The sequence below is a fragment of the Chaetodon auriga genome, chromosome 24, assembly GCF_051107435.1.
Source record: "Chaetodon auriga isolate fChaAug3 chromosome 24, fChaAug3.hap1, whole genome shotgun sequence".
In the NCBI taxonomy this organism is placed as follows: domain Eukaryota; kingdom Metazoa; phylum Chordata; class Actinopteri; order Chaetodontiformes; family Chaetodontidae; genus Chaetodon; species Chaetodon auriga.
This window is the reverse complement of record NC_135097.1, coordinates 341,580-359,670: the sequence shown is the minus strand read 5'-3', so window position 1 is coordinate 359,670 and position 18,091 is coordinate 341,580. Positions and strand designations below refer to the sequence as shown.

Here is an 18,091-nt window from a genome sequence, read left to right as displayed (position 1 = left end):
CAGAGCTCTGCAGTGTTTCCACTCTTTAAGCATCGGCTCAGCTCGCTTTGAACCTCGACTGAGTTACAAAACAGAATCAGGTATCCATCAAATCTGACAACAGAAAACCAAAAAGTCAAGCTGAGCCATTCCAAGCAGAGGAAACGGTGTTTGTCACCTGACCTGAGCGTCATGTCAGTCGGCATCAGGAACAAGCTCATCTTTGTTTGGCGAGCAGGAAAACTGACTTGTTCTTGTTGTCCTCTGCTTCCTGTTTCCTGTTGTGGTTTCATAAGATTTATTTTTCTTACATTTTCCCTTTTTTGGAATCACATAGCAGCAGTTCACACAGTCACCTCAGTCATTTCTTCTCTTTTGTGTGTGTGTGTGTGTGTGTGTGTGTGTGTGTGTGTGTGTGGTAGCGATAGGACAGAGGTTAAAAACTGTATTTTATGTGTGTGTTTGGGTTACTGACAGGTTATTTTATGTATATTAATGTGTGTGTTGTGGTCTCGATTTCTGTGCATGTTTTTGTCTCCTGCCGGTATTCCCCCCCCTCCTCCTCTCTGTTCTCCCTTTCTCCTCTCACTCTCCTACTCTGCAGCACTGGAGTGTGGAAGGAGGCGGGGCCGATCTCCGTGCCCTATCCAGGAGACACACCTGAGCAGCATCAGGTGATCAGCCGCGGCCTACTTCAGCCAGCTCATCCACCTGCTCAGTGCCGGAAGATTTCCTAGCTCTGCGCACAGCTGCCTCGCCACACTGTTTTGCCTTGCCTCCTTCCTTGCTTCCAGCTCCAGTGTGTTTTCGAGTGTTTTGTTACTTTTTCTATTTCGAGCCGTTTTTCCCTGTCCAGGTGATTTTTGGTTTCTTATATTTTTCTAGTATTCCCCGCAGTGGTGACTTTGTTTTTGCCTTCGATAGTTTTGAGATCCTCAGTTCCTGTTTTGAGCCTGCCTTGCCTTTTTCCCACGTAGTGGAGATTTTCGTTGTTTTTTGCTTTGTACTTTGTGAGTTCAATAAACTGTGTTCAACCTGTCTCTGCATCCGGGCTGGCCGTGTTTTTGACTCACGTACCGTAACAGTGTGTTTGTTTTCTCTTTGATTTATTTAATGTTTTCTATGTTTTCTGTCTGAAAGTTATCCAGCGTCACCTGATTACAAAGAGGCAGAGTATGATTGGGTTACACGGTGGAAACACTGTCACAGCTCACAGCTAGAAGGTCCGGGTTCGATTCCCGCTGGGGGCGCTGGGGGCGTGTCCTCCATCACGCCTTCAGTGTCTGCTGCTCGAGGAAAATGGGCCTTTCTGTGTGGAGTTTGCATGTTGAGCTGAAGCTGATGCAAACTCGATGCAAAAGTCCTCCATGACAGACAATGACTCCCACCCCCTCCAAAACACACTCACTGCACTGAGGAGCTCCATCAGTGACAGGATGCTACGTCCAAAGTGTGTGAAGGAGCAGAATCGCAGGTCATTCCTCCCTGCAGCTGTCAGACTGTACAACAAAAACTACTCCAAGTAATCAGTGCAATAAAACATGTACATACAGTCTGTAAATACTATCTACAATTTCTTAAGATGACGTTTATTTATTTATTTATTTATTTTTATCCCACTCTTTTGTATATACTTGTATACGTGTTTAATTTTGCACTTGTTACACTACTCTATCCACTTTATTGATGCTGTTGTAATTTGGAATTTCCCCTGGCGGGATGAATAAAGGAATATTGAATTGAATTGAACTGAATTCTTCTTTACACGTATATGCATATATGTATTTGTTAGGCTCACAGCCAATAATTGTAACTGGACTCAACAGGACAGATCAGACTCAGGATGCAGAAAAACAAAGATTTTATTTTATGAAGAATAAACAAAACGCGGTCACAGGAGTGGATAATAAACTGACTGGAGAGGCAGACAGGACGCTGCTGGTCAGCACAGAAAGAAGAAAGCATGTGAGAGTCCAAAACAACAAAATCCAACTTAGACGCTATAACACACGAGGACACGTGTGCACACACCCAGCCTAGACAGACAGACAGACAGACAGACGAAGAGACAGACGGACAGACAGACAGACAGACAGACAGACAGACAGACAGACGAAGAGACAGACGGACAGACAGACAGGCAGACAGACAGACAGACAGACAGGTAACACCAGGGAAAAGGGGACAGGAAGACACCAGGACGAGCAGGTTAGTGGATCCTGACAGTATTCATATAGAAGCTGTGACTGTGACCTTCCTCCAGTTCATTCTCAAGACTAAAACTTTCTCTACAAATCTACATCAGTGAAATTAAGTTCTCCCAAAAATCACCCATGGGGCACCATGTCCCCCCTTGTCCTATTCTTGTGTCCACTTGTTAATCAAAGGTCTCCATAAGGCCGAACCACGCTCCACATCGACACACGTGCCGCCTCTACTGCTTACTGACAGGTCATCCGTGACCACGTCATCAGATTCTCGGCCATTGCTCTCCCCTCCCTTCCTCGTGTACATCCACCAGGATCGGTCAGACATCAGAATCACCCACGAACAGCTTCACTCTCGAAGTTTGTTTGGGGCTTTAACTTAAAATCCGAGAACATTTGAAGACGTGGCCGCCCCACCCTGAGCCTCAATCCCATCTCTAAGCCAGCAGCTCACACTGGTCCACTGTTACACTCCATCCATCCATGGCCTGGATCTCTCCCTTCATCCCTCAACCCTCATCCCTTCATCCCTTCATTAGCAAATCTCCCACCCAAGTAATCACTGATATCACCCTTTCTTCAGCTCCTTCTTTTGCCCTGTGTATTCTGACCTGGTCGTGTTCTTCCTCTTCCTCTTCCTCTTCCTCGTGGTCCTTTCATTGAGACTGTGTTCTTCTTTAGGCCTTTTCGTTCACCTGCTGTAGCTTGTACACTTGTTTTAGTGTTTACCTTATCAGCTCCACCAGAAACCTGCATCAGAAGTTTTAATGTGCTCATGAACAAAATCCTCAGTGTGTTTGGTCTGTGTGACGAGTTCAGACTGAACAGAACTTACAGGAAGACTCATCACTTTAATCTTTATTTGTGACTTTTCTTACAAGAGAAATATTTCATTTTCAGCAACAGTTCAAGAAATTATTTATTCTTCATGACATTAAAGCATCAAAGTTCGATCATGTTACAGACTCAGAGTAAGCTGAGAAAACAGAGGTCATACAGAGTCACCATGACAAAGGGATATGGTGAAACGTCATTTTTCACTTTTTAACAAGATATTTTCATGTTATTAGGACTTATTTTCTCATTACTACATACCAAATCACCACACCTGCAGAGCTGACGACGGTCCCACACTGCTGCTCCTCGAAGAGTTTTACTAACGTGGTGACTCAAATCAAAATAAGAAGCACACTGCATTAAAAACAGCTCTCAGCGCCTGCAGCTTCATGAAAAACCTGCTGTGCAACAATAAAAAAGCACACATGATGTTCAGCGTTACACCTGTGAACACCTGTGATGTGTGTGTCAAAGGACTGACGCAGAGATTTTATGATTAAGAAAACAACAAACCACAGATTCTGTTCAAACTGAGAGTGTGTCAGACTGACAGCTGTTTAACTGGGACTCATGGTGACACTGCACAGGACCTAATGCTTATTGATTAGTATTGATCATAGAGCCAGTCTGTTAGTAAAACAGCCATAAACTTGAACACACTGTGACTGAGCACCAGGTGGGTTTTATGATTCTCCCATCATCCTCCACTTCTAATCTTTAATGTCAGGCTGATTCGTTGTACATGTGACTGTTACGTTCCTACAGACCTGTTCTAGCCCTAATGTGTCTTTTCCTGTTCCCCAGCGTTCTTGTTGCCCAGGAACGTTTTCCTTCTTTCTTTCTTTTCTCAGTTCATTTTTCTTCCGTCTCGACGAGCACTCTCTTCATAATCAACGTGGTCAGTCAGCGTTTTACTCACTGCATTAGGATCATCAGTCGGAGTGTGCTGAGGTGATTTTAGCATCCAGTTACACTGTGTTGGTGTTGTTTACAGGACTGGAGGCCTGTTGGCTTGTTGGTGTTCAGTTCAACATCCACACTGCTCAGAGAGAAAAGAGGCCCAGTCTAACAGAGTGAAACCTCAACACAACAGTCTCTGCCTCAGTCAGACTGATGATTATTAATCAGTATAATTATAATTATGATGCTTTCATTTGGGCGCAGCACTGAGGTCAGGGAGGTGAACTAAGATGACGAACGTGCTAAACATTAGCATGTTAGCATTGTCATTGTGAGCATGTTGATGCTAGCATACAGCATGAGCACTGCTGTACAGCCTCAAAGAGCTGCTAGCATGACTGTGAAGTCTGAGGCTTGAAGCTACTTTGATCAATGTACCAATTATTTCTCATCACCAGAGCAGTTTCATGTCTTCATGAGACACACTGATTTTAAATAATAGGAAGATTAAGTGACACACTGATGCAGAATAACTTGGTATGCAGAGTTAATGAGAAACATAAACATATAAAATGCAGATATCTTGATATTCAATGAAAATTATGACATAAAAAAGAGATTTTCATTGTAATGAAAAGAAATAAAAGAACTCGAACAGCCCCGACCAATCAGCTGCACTCGTTTCCTTTGATGAGGAAGAAGGTTCCAGCAGCCACACCGAGCAGACCAACAGTCAGACCGAGACCACAAAACACCGCAGGTCCAATACTGGGCTGCTGCACGTCCACGTCTGGAGACAGAACACAGGAACAAACATCACTGACCCTCGTCTGTTAATTCAGGTGTTTGTCTGCAGTTTGTGTCACTTTAAATAAAGTTTTCTCACCCCAGATTCTGGTCAGTGGTTGGTCCAGGGCCACATGTTCCACTGTGCAGCTGTACATGTCTCCCAGCTGTGGGGTGAAGTCCAGTCTGGACACCTGGTGGAAGGAACCGTCTTTGTTGGGGTAGGGAACATTGATGCTGGTTCCTTCGGTCACTTTCTGTCCGTTCTTTGTCCAGTGGACCTTCACAGGAGCAGGATAGAAACCAGTCACATGACAGATGAGGGTGTTCTTCTGTCCCAGCTCCACGTTGTCTCTGGGGTAGATCATCGGGCTGGAGGGAGGATCTGTCCAGGATCAAGAGTACAACACAATGATGCATTCATGGAAACGACCATTTCAGTCCCTTCATGGGTTCCATCCTGATCATCAGTGGAAACAGCCTTTCTCTGTCCAAAGGCAGCAGAAGCCACGAGCAGCTCTGCACAGACTCACTGATTAACAGTAAACGCCGCAGCGTCTCCCTCACACACTGGTGGCTGTTTCACCGTAGATGAAGCGCCATGACTTCAGAAACTATTTTTGAGGAGATGTGACTTCCTGGAGTTTCCACTGGTTGCCTGGCAACCTCACAGCGACTGAAGAATAAGCACCAATGTAAGAAAGAGCACATTTTTCTGACCAATGAGGCCCTTCTGTGTCTGAAGCAGCGCTGTGTGTGGGTCCAAACAGAGCGGCTAACACGGCTGCAGACTCTGGTCTCATAGACAGAGAACACAACACGCGTGTTCACAGAGCCGCAGAAAAACACGACGTTTGATTAGACTTCAACAAACGAAGAGGAACAAACACACGATGACATTTTAACTAAACAAAATGAAGAATTAAAAATAAAATAACTGTTCTGAATACAAATCAAACAAGTTCCTGAAATTCAGTTTGAAAGTTTGAACATAAACCATCTAAAGAAATGAGGATCAGATGTTTGTCTTCACCTTGTTCCACAGGAACGTTCTTGTTGTTTTTACGTGAATTCTTCAGGTTCTGTTTGCAGGTCTGTTGATCAGCCACAGCAGTTTCATAAGCTCCTGGATAGGAGATATGACCCATGAAGTTGGGCTGAGGCTCCTCTCCTCTCTTATTGATGAAGTCTGCGACCCAAACCTCTTCACCTTCCAGAGCGTACATGTCCTCTCCATCAGAGTCAGAACAGCCAAGGATAGAAAGGTCCTCATGAAGAGCTGAAAACAGAGACAGAAACTGATGAAGGACTGACTGTGTGTGTGTGTGTGTGTGTGTGTGTGTGTGTGTGTGTGTGTGTGTGTGTCTGTTTACTGTGTTTGATATGAATTATGAGACAGAAACTTACAGTCAGCTGAGACACAGAGGACACAGGAGACCACCAGGACCAGCATCATCTTCATCATCGTCATCTTCATCTTCATCAGCAGCAGCTCTCTGTAGACCTGAACCTGTCTGAGACTCTGAAGACCTGAACCCGTCTGAGACTCTGTAGACCTGAACCCGTCTGAGGAGGACTGACAGAAACTCCAGCAGCAGCTGAGCTCTTACACACAGAACAGCCAATCACAGAGCAGAGATGAGGTGATGTCATCAGTGTCCGGGTAGACACAGGCTGCTGCTGCTCACACATGAACTTTAAGACACAGACAGCTGAGATCAACCGATCAATAATCAATACTGTCTTGAATGAACGAATGAATGAATGAATGAACGAATGAACGAATGAATGAATGAATGAATGAATGAATGAACGAATGAATGAATGAATGAATGAATGAATGAAGGCTTTATGTCGAACATGTAAAAACTTTACAAAACAGCAAAATCAAAAACAAGTGAAACGATATTAATGAGTTTGAAAATGAAGTAAAAACTTTTTTCATCCTTCTCCTTCACCACTTAGTAATTCATGTGTCCACTTCCTGTGTGTGTGTTTGTTTGTTTGTTTGTGTGATCACATCCTCACAAACACAATGGATAAACATATTTGTCTGTGCCAACAACAGGAAAATAAACAAATAACCAGTCAAACAAACAGTATGTTTGTCACAGCGCTCCTCGCCGTCCTCTGTCTGCCACACGTCTGTGCTGCTGTCTGAACTGACTCCAGTTTGGACGTCGGCAGTTTGTTCCACACAGAAATACAACATGTTTTTAAAGTTGTGTGAACACAGAGAAGTTTGAGTATTTCCTGGCAGAAGGTTGTTTGTTCTCTATCGATGATTTGTGCTGTTTGAAAATGAACCAGATCAGTGAATTCAATGTTTCTGATTTTAAGAATGGAGGATTTGTGAGTTCTCTGTGAGCAGTGTTATGAAGTATCCTCATGGCTGTATTTGCAGTACAGACAGTGGCTGTCATGTACATTTATAAATTAAATATTGTAATATTAGTGAACTACAAAGAATGGGAGTGATTTGTGATCCAGAAAGTGTTTTTTTATTTAGTACTGAGATTTGTTTTGACATGTTTTATGTGAGATTTCCATGTTATTTTTCATCTATAATTACACCAAGAAATTTGTTTCCATGAACTCTCACAATGTCAACCCCATCGACCTGCATGAGTGAATTAGTCCTTTTACAATTCCCAAATAACATGAGTTCAGTTTTATTTAGATAATAACGATAATTTGTTTTAATCAAAGCACTTCTTTAATTCACACATTTCTGCAGTAATCATCCCCAGAAGCTCCTGTAAATTCCTCCCTGCTCAAAAAATATTTGTATCTTCTGCAAATGAGACTAATTTTAATACTTCAGAGACTTTACAGATGTCATTTAAATAGAGGACGAACAGTTTTGGACCCAGTATGGACCCCTGGGGGACACCACGTCACGCCATGTCCAAGCATGAGGACGTGTCGTCTCCCAGCTTCACAGACTGTCTCCTGTCTATCAAAACGATCCTGATCCCATAAAGTTATTGATTAATGTCATGACTGATTGTGTCAAAGCTTTGTGAGGTGGATGAATATTCCAGGTACGTTCTGTTTATGATCTACAGCCTTCGTGGTTTCCTCAGTTGATTCTTTTAATGTCAAAGATGTTGAACTGTTTGGTCTGAACCTGTCGGATGAATGAATAATCAATGTTGATCTATGAATTTGTGGAATCTGCTGTTGAATATTTTTCTAGTATTTTTGAGATCTGTGGTGGTAAACAGGCCTGTAAGGTGTGAAGTGGTGTCTGTCGCCAGTTTTAAACAGCAGCAGATGAAAATGACCCTTTTCACAATGTTCATATCAATGTTGTTACGGATGTTTTATGTTTACATTTATTTACAATATCAGCTGATTGTTTTTTAATGATATTATTTAATATATCCATATTTCTGTAATATTGTGTTTGTTATTATCTAATATTACACTGTAGTATTCTCTCTGCTAACCCTTATAATATTGGTTAACCTATTTTTATATTTTTTATTTATTCTCTGCCTCTTTAGTTCTTTGTTTTCTTTTCTTTTTACAGGCATTTTGAAACCCCTTCGTGATCCATGGTCGATCTGTGTATTTATGTTTTCTCCTATATTGTTTAATAGGACAATTTTTATCATATAATGACGTAAATATCCTTAAAAATGTTTCATAGGCATTGTCGAGCTCATTTTCCAACATCCCAATTTCGTACTAGCAAGTCGTTCTTTTTTTATATACTTTATTTTGAAGGTTTTTTGTACAGAACATGGACAGCATCAGTGCAATGAACAAAAGCATGAGCAGATAAAATAATTCACATCCTAACCATGAGTGTCCATACAAAGAAACAAAGAAACAAAGAAACAAAGAAACAACATAAAAGAAAGAAGAAAGACAAAAAGTATATTCACACATGTCTGCGCCTGAACATCCACTTGCACATGCTCACTTACACCCATGTGACCAAATACTCATAAACATATTCAAACTGCACACATACACATGAGCACATTCATAGGAACAAACAGAAGAAAATCACGGGGTTGTGAGTAGGTCGTCACTGATCACAACAATATGGTCATTTTTCTTCATAAGTGAGGTGTGTAAGACGTTGACAGGTATTCACCTCCTCTTGATGTATAGGTGCTCCATTTTCCCCAGAGGGCGTCACCTTTGTCCCTTTGTAGTCTGAGACTAAGAGTCAGTCGCTCCATTGTTTGGATATCGATAATTATGGATATCGATAATTATGCTTCCCACTGATTAACCGTGGGAGGTTCTGTGTTGAGCCGTCTTCTTCTTCTTCTTGTTCTTTTTTGCTGGCGGCCATAAAGATCTTTAGGAGGTATCTGTCTTTTTCTGAACAGCTGAAATTAAAATTATACTGCAGGACTTCACTGGTAACCCTTTGAACTCCTTCCTGGAAGGATTTAAGAGTGGGAAGCTGCAGAATGTGTGTGTGTGATCTGCCACACTGCGTCCACATCCAGCATGTCGGCTGTAGTCCTGTCTGTTCACACTTTCGCTTTGGTGTAAAAAACATCAGAGAGAATTCTTCCAGGAGAAATCTCTCCACATTGGTGAGGCTGTAGTGGTGATTTGTGTGTTAATTAGTCTTCAGAGCTAATTACAATTCCTGATTCTTTTTCCCGTTTGGCCTTAATATAGTTTGTTGAGTGACCTCTTAACTCAGCTAAATATAGAGTTCATCAATGATCTTTATAGACAGTTTGTATTATATGCTTTGATAAACATTTTGTAATACCTGATGTATTTTCCTGTTTGGGTCCTTTAATATTCTTATCAAGGTGGTGCTGGAGTTGGAGGTACCTGCAGAGGTCCTGCTGAGTCAGGCCGTATCTATCGGACCTGGTCTCAAAGTCCATGAATTCCTGATTGTCGACTCGCAGACACAGTGTGAGTCCTTTTCTCGGCCATTGAGTGAAGCCTCCATCGTTTCTACCTGGTTTGAAATCTGGGTTGGAAACATTAAAATCTGAATTTCTTTCTGAATATTAAGTTGTTTCACCAGGACAAACCAGAGTTCTATAGAAAATTCAACCCACTGGCTCTGGATACATATTGTTTAGCCTCTACTGGGTTTCCTAATAAACTCTGTTTAGGCCTGTCTGACAGTGATTAATCAATATCTTTCCCACAGCATCACCGGTTCACATAACCATCATCAGTGTCTTCCAAATGTGTTTTTAATTCTTTATTTTCCCTTTAAACTCAAGGCCATTTAACAAGCTTACAGTTAATCTCCATGTTGTCATTTTGGGTCTAGTATCTAGATGTGACCTTAAATGGACACTGGAGTGATCTGATAGATCTCTGGTCTATCTGGCATTCCTTCAGTCTACGCCTCTCAGAGTTATACATAAAGAAACAGTCAGTTCTTGAATATTCAGTGTGACGATCTGAACAGGAAGTAAACTGTCTCTCTCGATGGTGGAAATCCTTCCACACATCTGTCAAACCCACGTCTTGAATCCTCCGTTTGATCCATCTTTCAGTGGGGCGATTTTCCTTGTTTGATTAGTCGTGTCTTAAAACTGTGTTGAGGTCTCCTGCACAGATCGAGGCTCCAGCAGATTTGGATGATATTAAATCAAATATTCTCCTGTAAAATGTTTTGTTGCTGCCTGGGGGCGCACACACATTCAACAGGGTCACGACCTTATCATCTCATAATATACCTGCCCTCCTTGAGTTCAACATGAACCCCCCACGCCCCTCTTAGGTCCTGCTCTAAAGGATGAACAATGAGTCTAAAACCCATTTTCTTTATTGTTTCATGCTCCTGATCTGTTAGATGGGTTCTTTCTTTGTGCCTTTTCCCTTTTTATTTGGATAATGCTTTACTTCTCTTGACAGGAGTCGACAAACCGTTGACATTTAGAGTGATAACCTTAAATTCTTTGTTGCTCAGTTATGGACCAATGTTCTCCTGGACACTCACTCGCTTCCCCTGAGAACCGCAAATAAGAACCATGAACAGCCAGAACAGAACAGTCATAACGATCAGTGAACAAAGAATGGTCTTCCATGGAAGAGGTTGTCCCCGGACCTCTTGTACAGGGGGACGTTTGAGCCTCTGAACTGAGGGCCCCCTCAGGTCGTGTGTGTGGATGGCTGTCAGTCAAACACCACAGACCGACTGTGAAATTACAGTCTTGGCCGAAGAATATCAAAAAAGTATCCTGTGTTATGAAAAGGAACACTGCATGTGAAAGAAACATTTAGTGGGTGAAGCAGGTCCAAACAGTATTAGAGGCATAATGAGAGTGACATTCAGTACAACCGACACACATTAAAGAAATGTGTTCAATACTGTACTTCAGCTTACTGAAGTGTGCTTTAATGTGTGCTGTAAACACTCAATTATATATAACGGAGTGATCAGAAAAAAATAAATAAAGGTGAAAACGTCACCAAGTGTACAGGTAGGCTGGTGTTATGATGGGACGAGGTGAGTTAACAGTCCTCGGCGTCCGTGTCGGTCCCCCTTCGGGATTCGCGGAGCTTGTCACGGATCCTCTGATGGTTTTCTCTGCCGTCTTTGCTCCGAGGATGTTTCACCTGTGCCCGGCTGAAGTGGCGCCGTGTCATTTCCCTCAGTCTGCCCTCGGGTCTCAGTGGGATCGGGAACCCCTTTGCTCACAGATCGTCTCCACCTTGATCCACGTTATCATATGGAACTGGCCCCGAGTCCAGGAAAACACGCATTTTTGTCATTGGTGTGCAGAACTTGATTCGCTTCTCTTTCAGCACTTTCTTGATTGGCAGATATTCTCTCCTCTTTGCATAGTCGTGGTCGAAATAAATCCTATTCCCGTCCATCATGATGTTTTTTTTTCTAATAATCTTCTCTTTGTTTGAGTATTTCAGGAACCTAACGATGCACGTTCAATACCAAGTTCATTTGATTAATATATCAATAAAGTCCATCTTATCTTATCTTATCTTATCTTATCTTATCTTATTTGGGCCGGTGCCCTCACCCAGTTCGGTTTGAATGAGGTTCTCCACAAAGCGAATCATTGAGGTGCCCTCGGTTCCTTCTTTTATACCGTAGATCAGGACGTGCCCTTCGAGTTCGGTTAGTTTTGATTTCAGTTCGAGTTGAGTTTTCTGCATCTGGTTTAAAGTTTCGTTCACTTCAGTACTGAACGTCTCCACCTCTGCTTCCCCCAGTCTCTGTGACACCACCTCGACTTTCTTCACGGTCTCCATCTTCAGACTAATATCTGATCTCATTTCGCCAAGTTGTTTTTTGATATCCTCTTGAATGTTGCTCTGGAGGTCTGTGAACTGTTTAGAGATTTTGTTCTCTAGCTCAGATGTAGCATTAGCCGTGGCTTCGTTTATGGTGATGGAGGCTAACGAGACCAGCCCACCTAGCATAGCCTCGGTCTGCAGTCAGGGGACATCATCCTCCCACAATGCACCTCTCACAGGAAATGAAGACGCTTCAGAAGAACCGCACTCGTCTCTTTGTCAGGTTTGATTCTAATCCATCTGCATTTTCCACGTCAATTTCCTTTTTCTTGCTTCTTAACGACACACTGAGGCCACGTTTGTCTCCCCTGACGTTGGTAGATACTGCTGAACTCTCTTGAGGTCGGTCTCCTGTAATATGTGGGGGTTTGCGGCAGTTCGGTCGAGAGCAGCGTTCTCACGCAGCCATCCGTATTTTTCTTCAGTGCATCCATAGTTTCATCTGTCCTCAATCGTTCGTATGCCAGTTTTTTATTTATTTTATTTCCTTTGAAGTCGCCATCATAAACTGTAAAAACTAGCAGGTGGTCACTGATGTCAGAACTTAGTAATCTGATCACAGTATTGTTTCAATGTCATTAGTGAATATGTTGTTGATTAAGGTGGAACTGTGGCTGTGATTCTGCTGGGTCTGGGTCGTTCTGTACATTGATGAATTGGTCAGTCAGTGTTCTGTAGAAGTGTTCTGCTCTGAGATGACCCGGCCGTTGGCTTTAATCAGAAAATTATACCACAGAGAGGAGGAAGATGAAGAGGAAGAGTGATGAAGATGAAGAGTGATGAAGATGAAGAGTGATGAAGATGAAGATGAAGAGTGATGAAGATGAAGAGTGATGAAGATGAAGATGAAAAAGTGATGAAGATGAAGATGAAGAGTGATGAAGATGAAGATGAAGAGTGATGAAGTTGAAGAGTGATGAAGGTGAAGATGAAGATGAAGAGTGATGAAGATGGAGAAATGATGAAGATGAAGATGAGATGAAGATGAAGAAGTGATGAAGATGAAGAAGTGATGAAGATGAAGAAATGATGAAGATGAGATGAAGATGAAGTAATGAAGATGAAGATGAAGAAATGATGAAGATGAGATGAAGATGAAGTAATGAAGATGAAGATGAAGAAATGATGGAGATGAAGATGAAGATGAAGATGAAGAAGTGATGAAGATGAAGATGGAGGACGGTCTCTCTCTGGTGGACTCAGTGATCTGGTTTCAGAGTTCTCAGCAGACCCCTCAGATAAGAACCTGCAGATCCTGGTTCCACTGACTGCGACCCCCCGACCCCCCCTCCTCTGGTCAAACGCAGTGACCTCACGGTTCCTGATCCTGAGCCAGACTGTGCTGGACTTGGAAGTCCTGCGGCCTTTTTGAAGGACGATGAGGCCGAGTCACAGGTCAGAGGTCATGTGACCTCTGTGAACTGGATTAGAATCAAACCTGACGAAGAGACGAGTGCGGTTCTTCTGAAGCGTCTTCATGTCCTGTGAGAGGTGCATTGTGGGAGGATGATGTCCCCTGACAGCAGATGATTTCCTGATCAGACATGAACAAACCAAAGAGCACAGCTACCTTCACAAAGGAGGGAAAACCAAACACCAGACCTCATCTGGAACGTCACTGAAGGAACCTCGTGGTTCCACATCTCCATCTTGGTTTTCCACGATGTGTTTATGTTTGTCTGTTTTTAGAAACCTGATGAGAAAAACAAGACGCTGAAAGCAAACTGTCCACCACGAGACACTTTGACTCTCATTCATGTGAGAACTTTTCAGAACCTGTTTGACGTTTGAGTTCCAGCTTCCTCGTTCTCTGTTCACCACCAAAACCAGTGGGACCACACGATGCCTTCAGGCGTCCAACTAAATTCAGGACTTTACACATTCACCTCTGACAGTGAGGGTCAGCTGTAACAGTAAATGTGAGGATGCTAAGTTTTCCTGCAGCACTTGAATGCAGCAGCAGCTCTGTGGAAAGTCCCGACTCTTTGCTTTCACTTCCACCTCAGCAGCCAATCAGAGACTGAGCTGCTGATGACTCACCAGTCACCAGGAGGAGCAGGTTGTTGTGGAACAGGAGCAGAGAGGAGGAGCTCAGACGCCCCCTACTGGTAGAGTCCATGACATGACCTTTGACCCCTGCAGGTCTGCCAGAGTCCACACTGACCTCCATCATCAGGTCTGTTCACATTCAGGGTCTCATGAAGACCAGTTCAGACCTGAAGAGGTCTCTGTCCTCCAGGTTCATCAGGACACTGTAAGTATCCCAGCATGCATCTCACCATCAACCAGCAGTGACGAAGATTTTGATTCATTTTAGTTTTATTCTATTAGTGTTTTTCTGTGTTTATTCTACACGTAGGATCATTTTACACGTTGAGCATCTTTGACACAAAATAATCTGTGACATCAATCAGTTTATTCAACGAAGATTTGTTTATTTATTTTATCAGAACAATAAAAAGGAACCATCAAAAGGTCACGAATGATAATGATGAAGACACATTAATGACAATGATCACATCACTACAGCTGCAAATTAGAACAAAAACAGGTGTGTGCACAGGTGTGTGTTTGTGTGTACAGGTGTGTGTACAGGTGTGTGTACAGGTGTGCGTCAGTTTGTACAGGTGTTTACAAAATGGAAAGGTGAAATCCGGCAATCTGATTGGCTGTTAACTGTGATATAATGAGCGTATACTACAGCTACTATTCTAAAAAGCCTTATCACAGCATATCACTCCACTTCAGGGAAGCAACAATGTTTCCATGACAACAACCAGCTGTTACAGTACGCAGCTAAAAGTAGCCTGTTTGATGTCTGTTTTTAAGGCGTTAAAGGTCCCATATTATGAAAAACCCACTTTTTCTGGGATTTGGGGTGTTATTTTGTGTCTGTGGTGCTACCACACGCATACAAAGTGTGAAATAAGACCGTCCGTGCTTTTTTGAGTAAGATACGGATTTGTGAAAGCACCCTTCCAACCGAGCCATTGGAGTTCCGGGAGTACTGTTGCGTAACAAGTCCGGATATTTGCATGCTCCCACCCACCAGCCACCACCCCTACTCCTCTCCCTGGCGTCTCTCCACCCACCAGATACGCTACCTTCTCACAGATCTGCGATGTTGCTATCGAATGCACCGTGGTAGGAATCATGTCGAGCTGCCACACACAGTGTTCTGTTGGTGGCTGTAAAGACGAGCACGAATCGCTCCATCGGCTCCCAGCCGCAGAGGACAGAAGAGCGGCGTGAATTGAATTTCTGAAGGCAACGTCCCCGCTACAGTTGGCAAAAACCTGCTGGTGTGTGCTAACCACTTCGAGGCTGACTGTTCCGCCAAGCCCGGTCAGTACGAGGCAGGATTAGCTGGGAGACTTTCTCTAAGGAGGGCTCACTTCCAGCTTTGCGTGGATTATGTGCAGACGAGGGACATGTAAGTATACAAATAATTAGCTGTGTGTTTCTTCAGTAGATTAGCGCGAACTCTTGCGTGTTGTAGCGTGTGTGTTTTGCCATTGAGAACGATGTCAGGCTAACCGCTAGCTTCGAGACTACGACTCCAGCCATCACAGGTTAGCTCGCTGCCACCGTAGCTTTTGGTCCATCACACCACGTTTCTGATCTTGCAAATGAGTGAATACATGTTCGAAGGAGATGCCAGCATTCACAAATATTAAGCTGTGTTCATTTTGCAGTTTAACACGAATTAACCAAGAAGTGCTTTGCGACATAGCACAAGCTAACGCTAACCGCTAGCTTCTAGTTCGCAATCAGCATGGTCTCCATATGCAAACCCAGCGACCCGGTCGGTCAAGCGATACATACACAGACGCTCCGCAGGGCCTAAGCTTCAAGAATTTATGAAAATAATGCATTTGGAAACGTTTTCTAAACTGGAGTATGTTAGAAAAGCCCAGGGCAAAACGAGTGTATGGTTGAGACTGCTACATCCCAGCCCACACTCCAAGCATTTTTTCTTTTATTTTTACGCTGTATATAGCTGTTGGCATAGCTATTCATGTAAGATAAGGTTGATGTCACTTGTCTCTTTTTATATAGGCCAGTGCATCATTACAGTTACCTGCTATTGATCAAGTGTAGCAGTGAGCTGTTGCAGCCTTTAGTGCTTGAATTTACACTATAACAGTGCTGTCATGTTTTACTCCAAAGTATGCCCTGTTATCATAACAATATACTGTTGTTACAGCTGTCCAGGCTACTGTGTCCTGCAAGGACTACTGTTGTTATGCACTTCAGTACAACGAGAATACTGATAGAGGACAAGCGACCACATCATCAGGAGATCCTCTTTTCAAACTGAGCTTTCCAAAGTCCATGAACGGAGACAGCCAAACCAGTGAAGACTAACCACATTCGTAAGTGTGAACTCCTTTTTTTTATTTACTCAAAGAACAAACATTTATATTGTACATGACAAAAAGACACAAAGTACCACACGTCAGTACTTTCAACACAATAAATAAACCAAAAAAAATACACACTTAAATACCTGAGAAACTACAAAATTCAAAGTGCAAACTCACTATATTTGCAGTTGCTGAATGATCTAATAAATGATACTAATGATTCACTTTTTCCTGTGTGTCTGTGTATTGCACAGGTTATATTGATGATTTGATGGACATGATCACGGAGAGGATCTTTGTTGACCCATCATCGTACAGAGCTGAGATTCTGAAGATAAACATCCTGCTGGACGTGTCGTCGGAGGGGATCTTCCCTGGGCATCAGGAAACTCCCAACGTCAATCTGCATGATGGGATGACTGCTCGAATCTTCTGCCCAAGGAAGCTCCGGCACCAGCTCATAAAACTCATTGGCTGGATACCTGTAACGACTGAGAAAATTTGAACATTATGTTAGTCAACAGGTTCTATAATGTCAACATCTGTGCTGTATTTCCATGTACAAATATTCATGACTGCAGTCAATAAATATTTATTTATCTGTAAAATGTTTCATGTGAAGAAATGTATAATATATAGCATTTGCTAAGGAAAAACCTGGTTATATGGTCAAGATAAAATATGACTGACTATATTTAGTTTATTATGGTGTATGAACAGTGAAGTTGGTTATTATAGATGAAACTCACTGCTCTGTCCCCCATAGCGGTAAAGGGTCGTATTCAGCCCTGTAAGTGTTGTATGCGTTCTGCAGCGAGAACACATTTAGACAAACAGGTTCTAAACCTGGATGGTTGATCATGCATGGAGGCCTTTCATCCAACTGCTGCAGCCTTGTTGTAACCTATTATTCATAACATAAGGTGAGTATCTGCCGTGGCATGTTATCTGCAATCATACACTATGATCATACTGTAAGTGCAGGTAAAGATACTGTGACCTGTGGCACCTCCTGGCAGCATTTGTTCTCAGGCTGCATTGTTGCACGATTTCCACATAAGCGCTGATACGAACAAGTAAAAAAAATCATGCATGTATAAAGCTAAAGAAATACGAAACCTTGCATATCAACATTTGAATTTGATTTGAATGTGTGTGCTCTAGCTAGCTACTTTTTCTCAGCCTGAGGTGAATGGTCAGTAGTGCTGCTCAGCAGTGTCGCCTGTGTGTGCTCTGCCCGTTCATGTGTAAATGAGACGGAGCGCTGAAACTAACAGCGCAGTTAGACCGGTCAATGTCTCAGCAACCCAGTGATTACTAGAAACCCCTTCCTCTTTATGTAAACAAGCAGGACCTTCCGACTCTGCTTTCATATGATACCAGGCTTGTGTGGTTTGTGTGATGTGGTGAAATCAGCAGACGCGCAAAAGTGGACATACGCTATTTCCGTGTTTTCGTCACATACGCATTTATTGCGGTATGAATTATGTTTTGTTTGGGTGGCAATCCTTGGTAGAGGCTTTTAGCTGAGTTTCTCCCCGTCAATCTGGTATGCTACAAGTTAGGATTGGTGCTTCCTGGCGTGAGCATTGACCGTCTGAACTGCGGGCCTCTCACGCTGCCACCTGTACAGGCCGTGTTGAAGAGAAAAAGATAGAAAGATGTATTTTGACTAACCTTTCAGGAGCGTCCTGCTGAATTCTCTGAGGTTCTGTAGGAGCCTTCCCTCCTTCAGGATCCGATCCAGGTTCG

The 18,091-nt window shown here is 42.9% G+C and overlaps 1 protein-coding gene across 1 annotated transcript in view; it reads right to left on the bottom strand.

The window, feature by feature from the left end:
• Positions 1-3,029: 3,029 nt before the first annotated feature.
• The window catches only part of LOC143317284 (RLA class II histocompatibility antigen, DP alpha-1 chain-like), a 37,680-nt gene continuing 22,618 nt past the window's right edge, over positions 3,030-18,091 (bottom strand). The window contains exons 2-5 of the mRNA XM_076725360.1: positions 6,117-6,265; positions 5,743-5,988; positions 4,810-5,094; positions 3,030-4,713 (exon numbers count right to left, since the gene is read on the bottom strand). Coding sequence (XP_076581475.1) covers positions 4,592-4,713; positions 4,810-5,094; positions 5,743-5,988; positions 6,117-6,192 — 729 coding nt within the window. The 5' untranslated portion in view covers positions 6,193-6,265 and the 3' untranslated portion in view covers positions 3,030-4,591. The remainder of the gene's footprint in view (positions 4,714-4,809; positions 5,095-5,742; positions 5,989-6,116; positions 6,266-18,091) is intronic.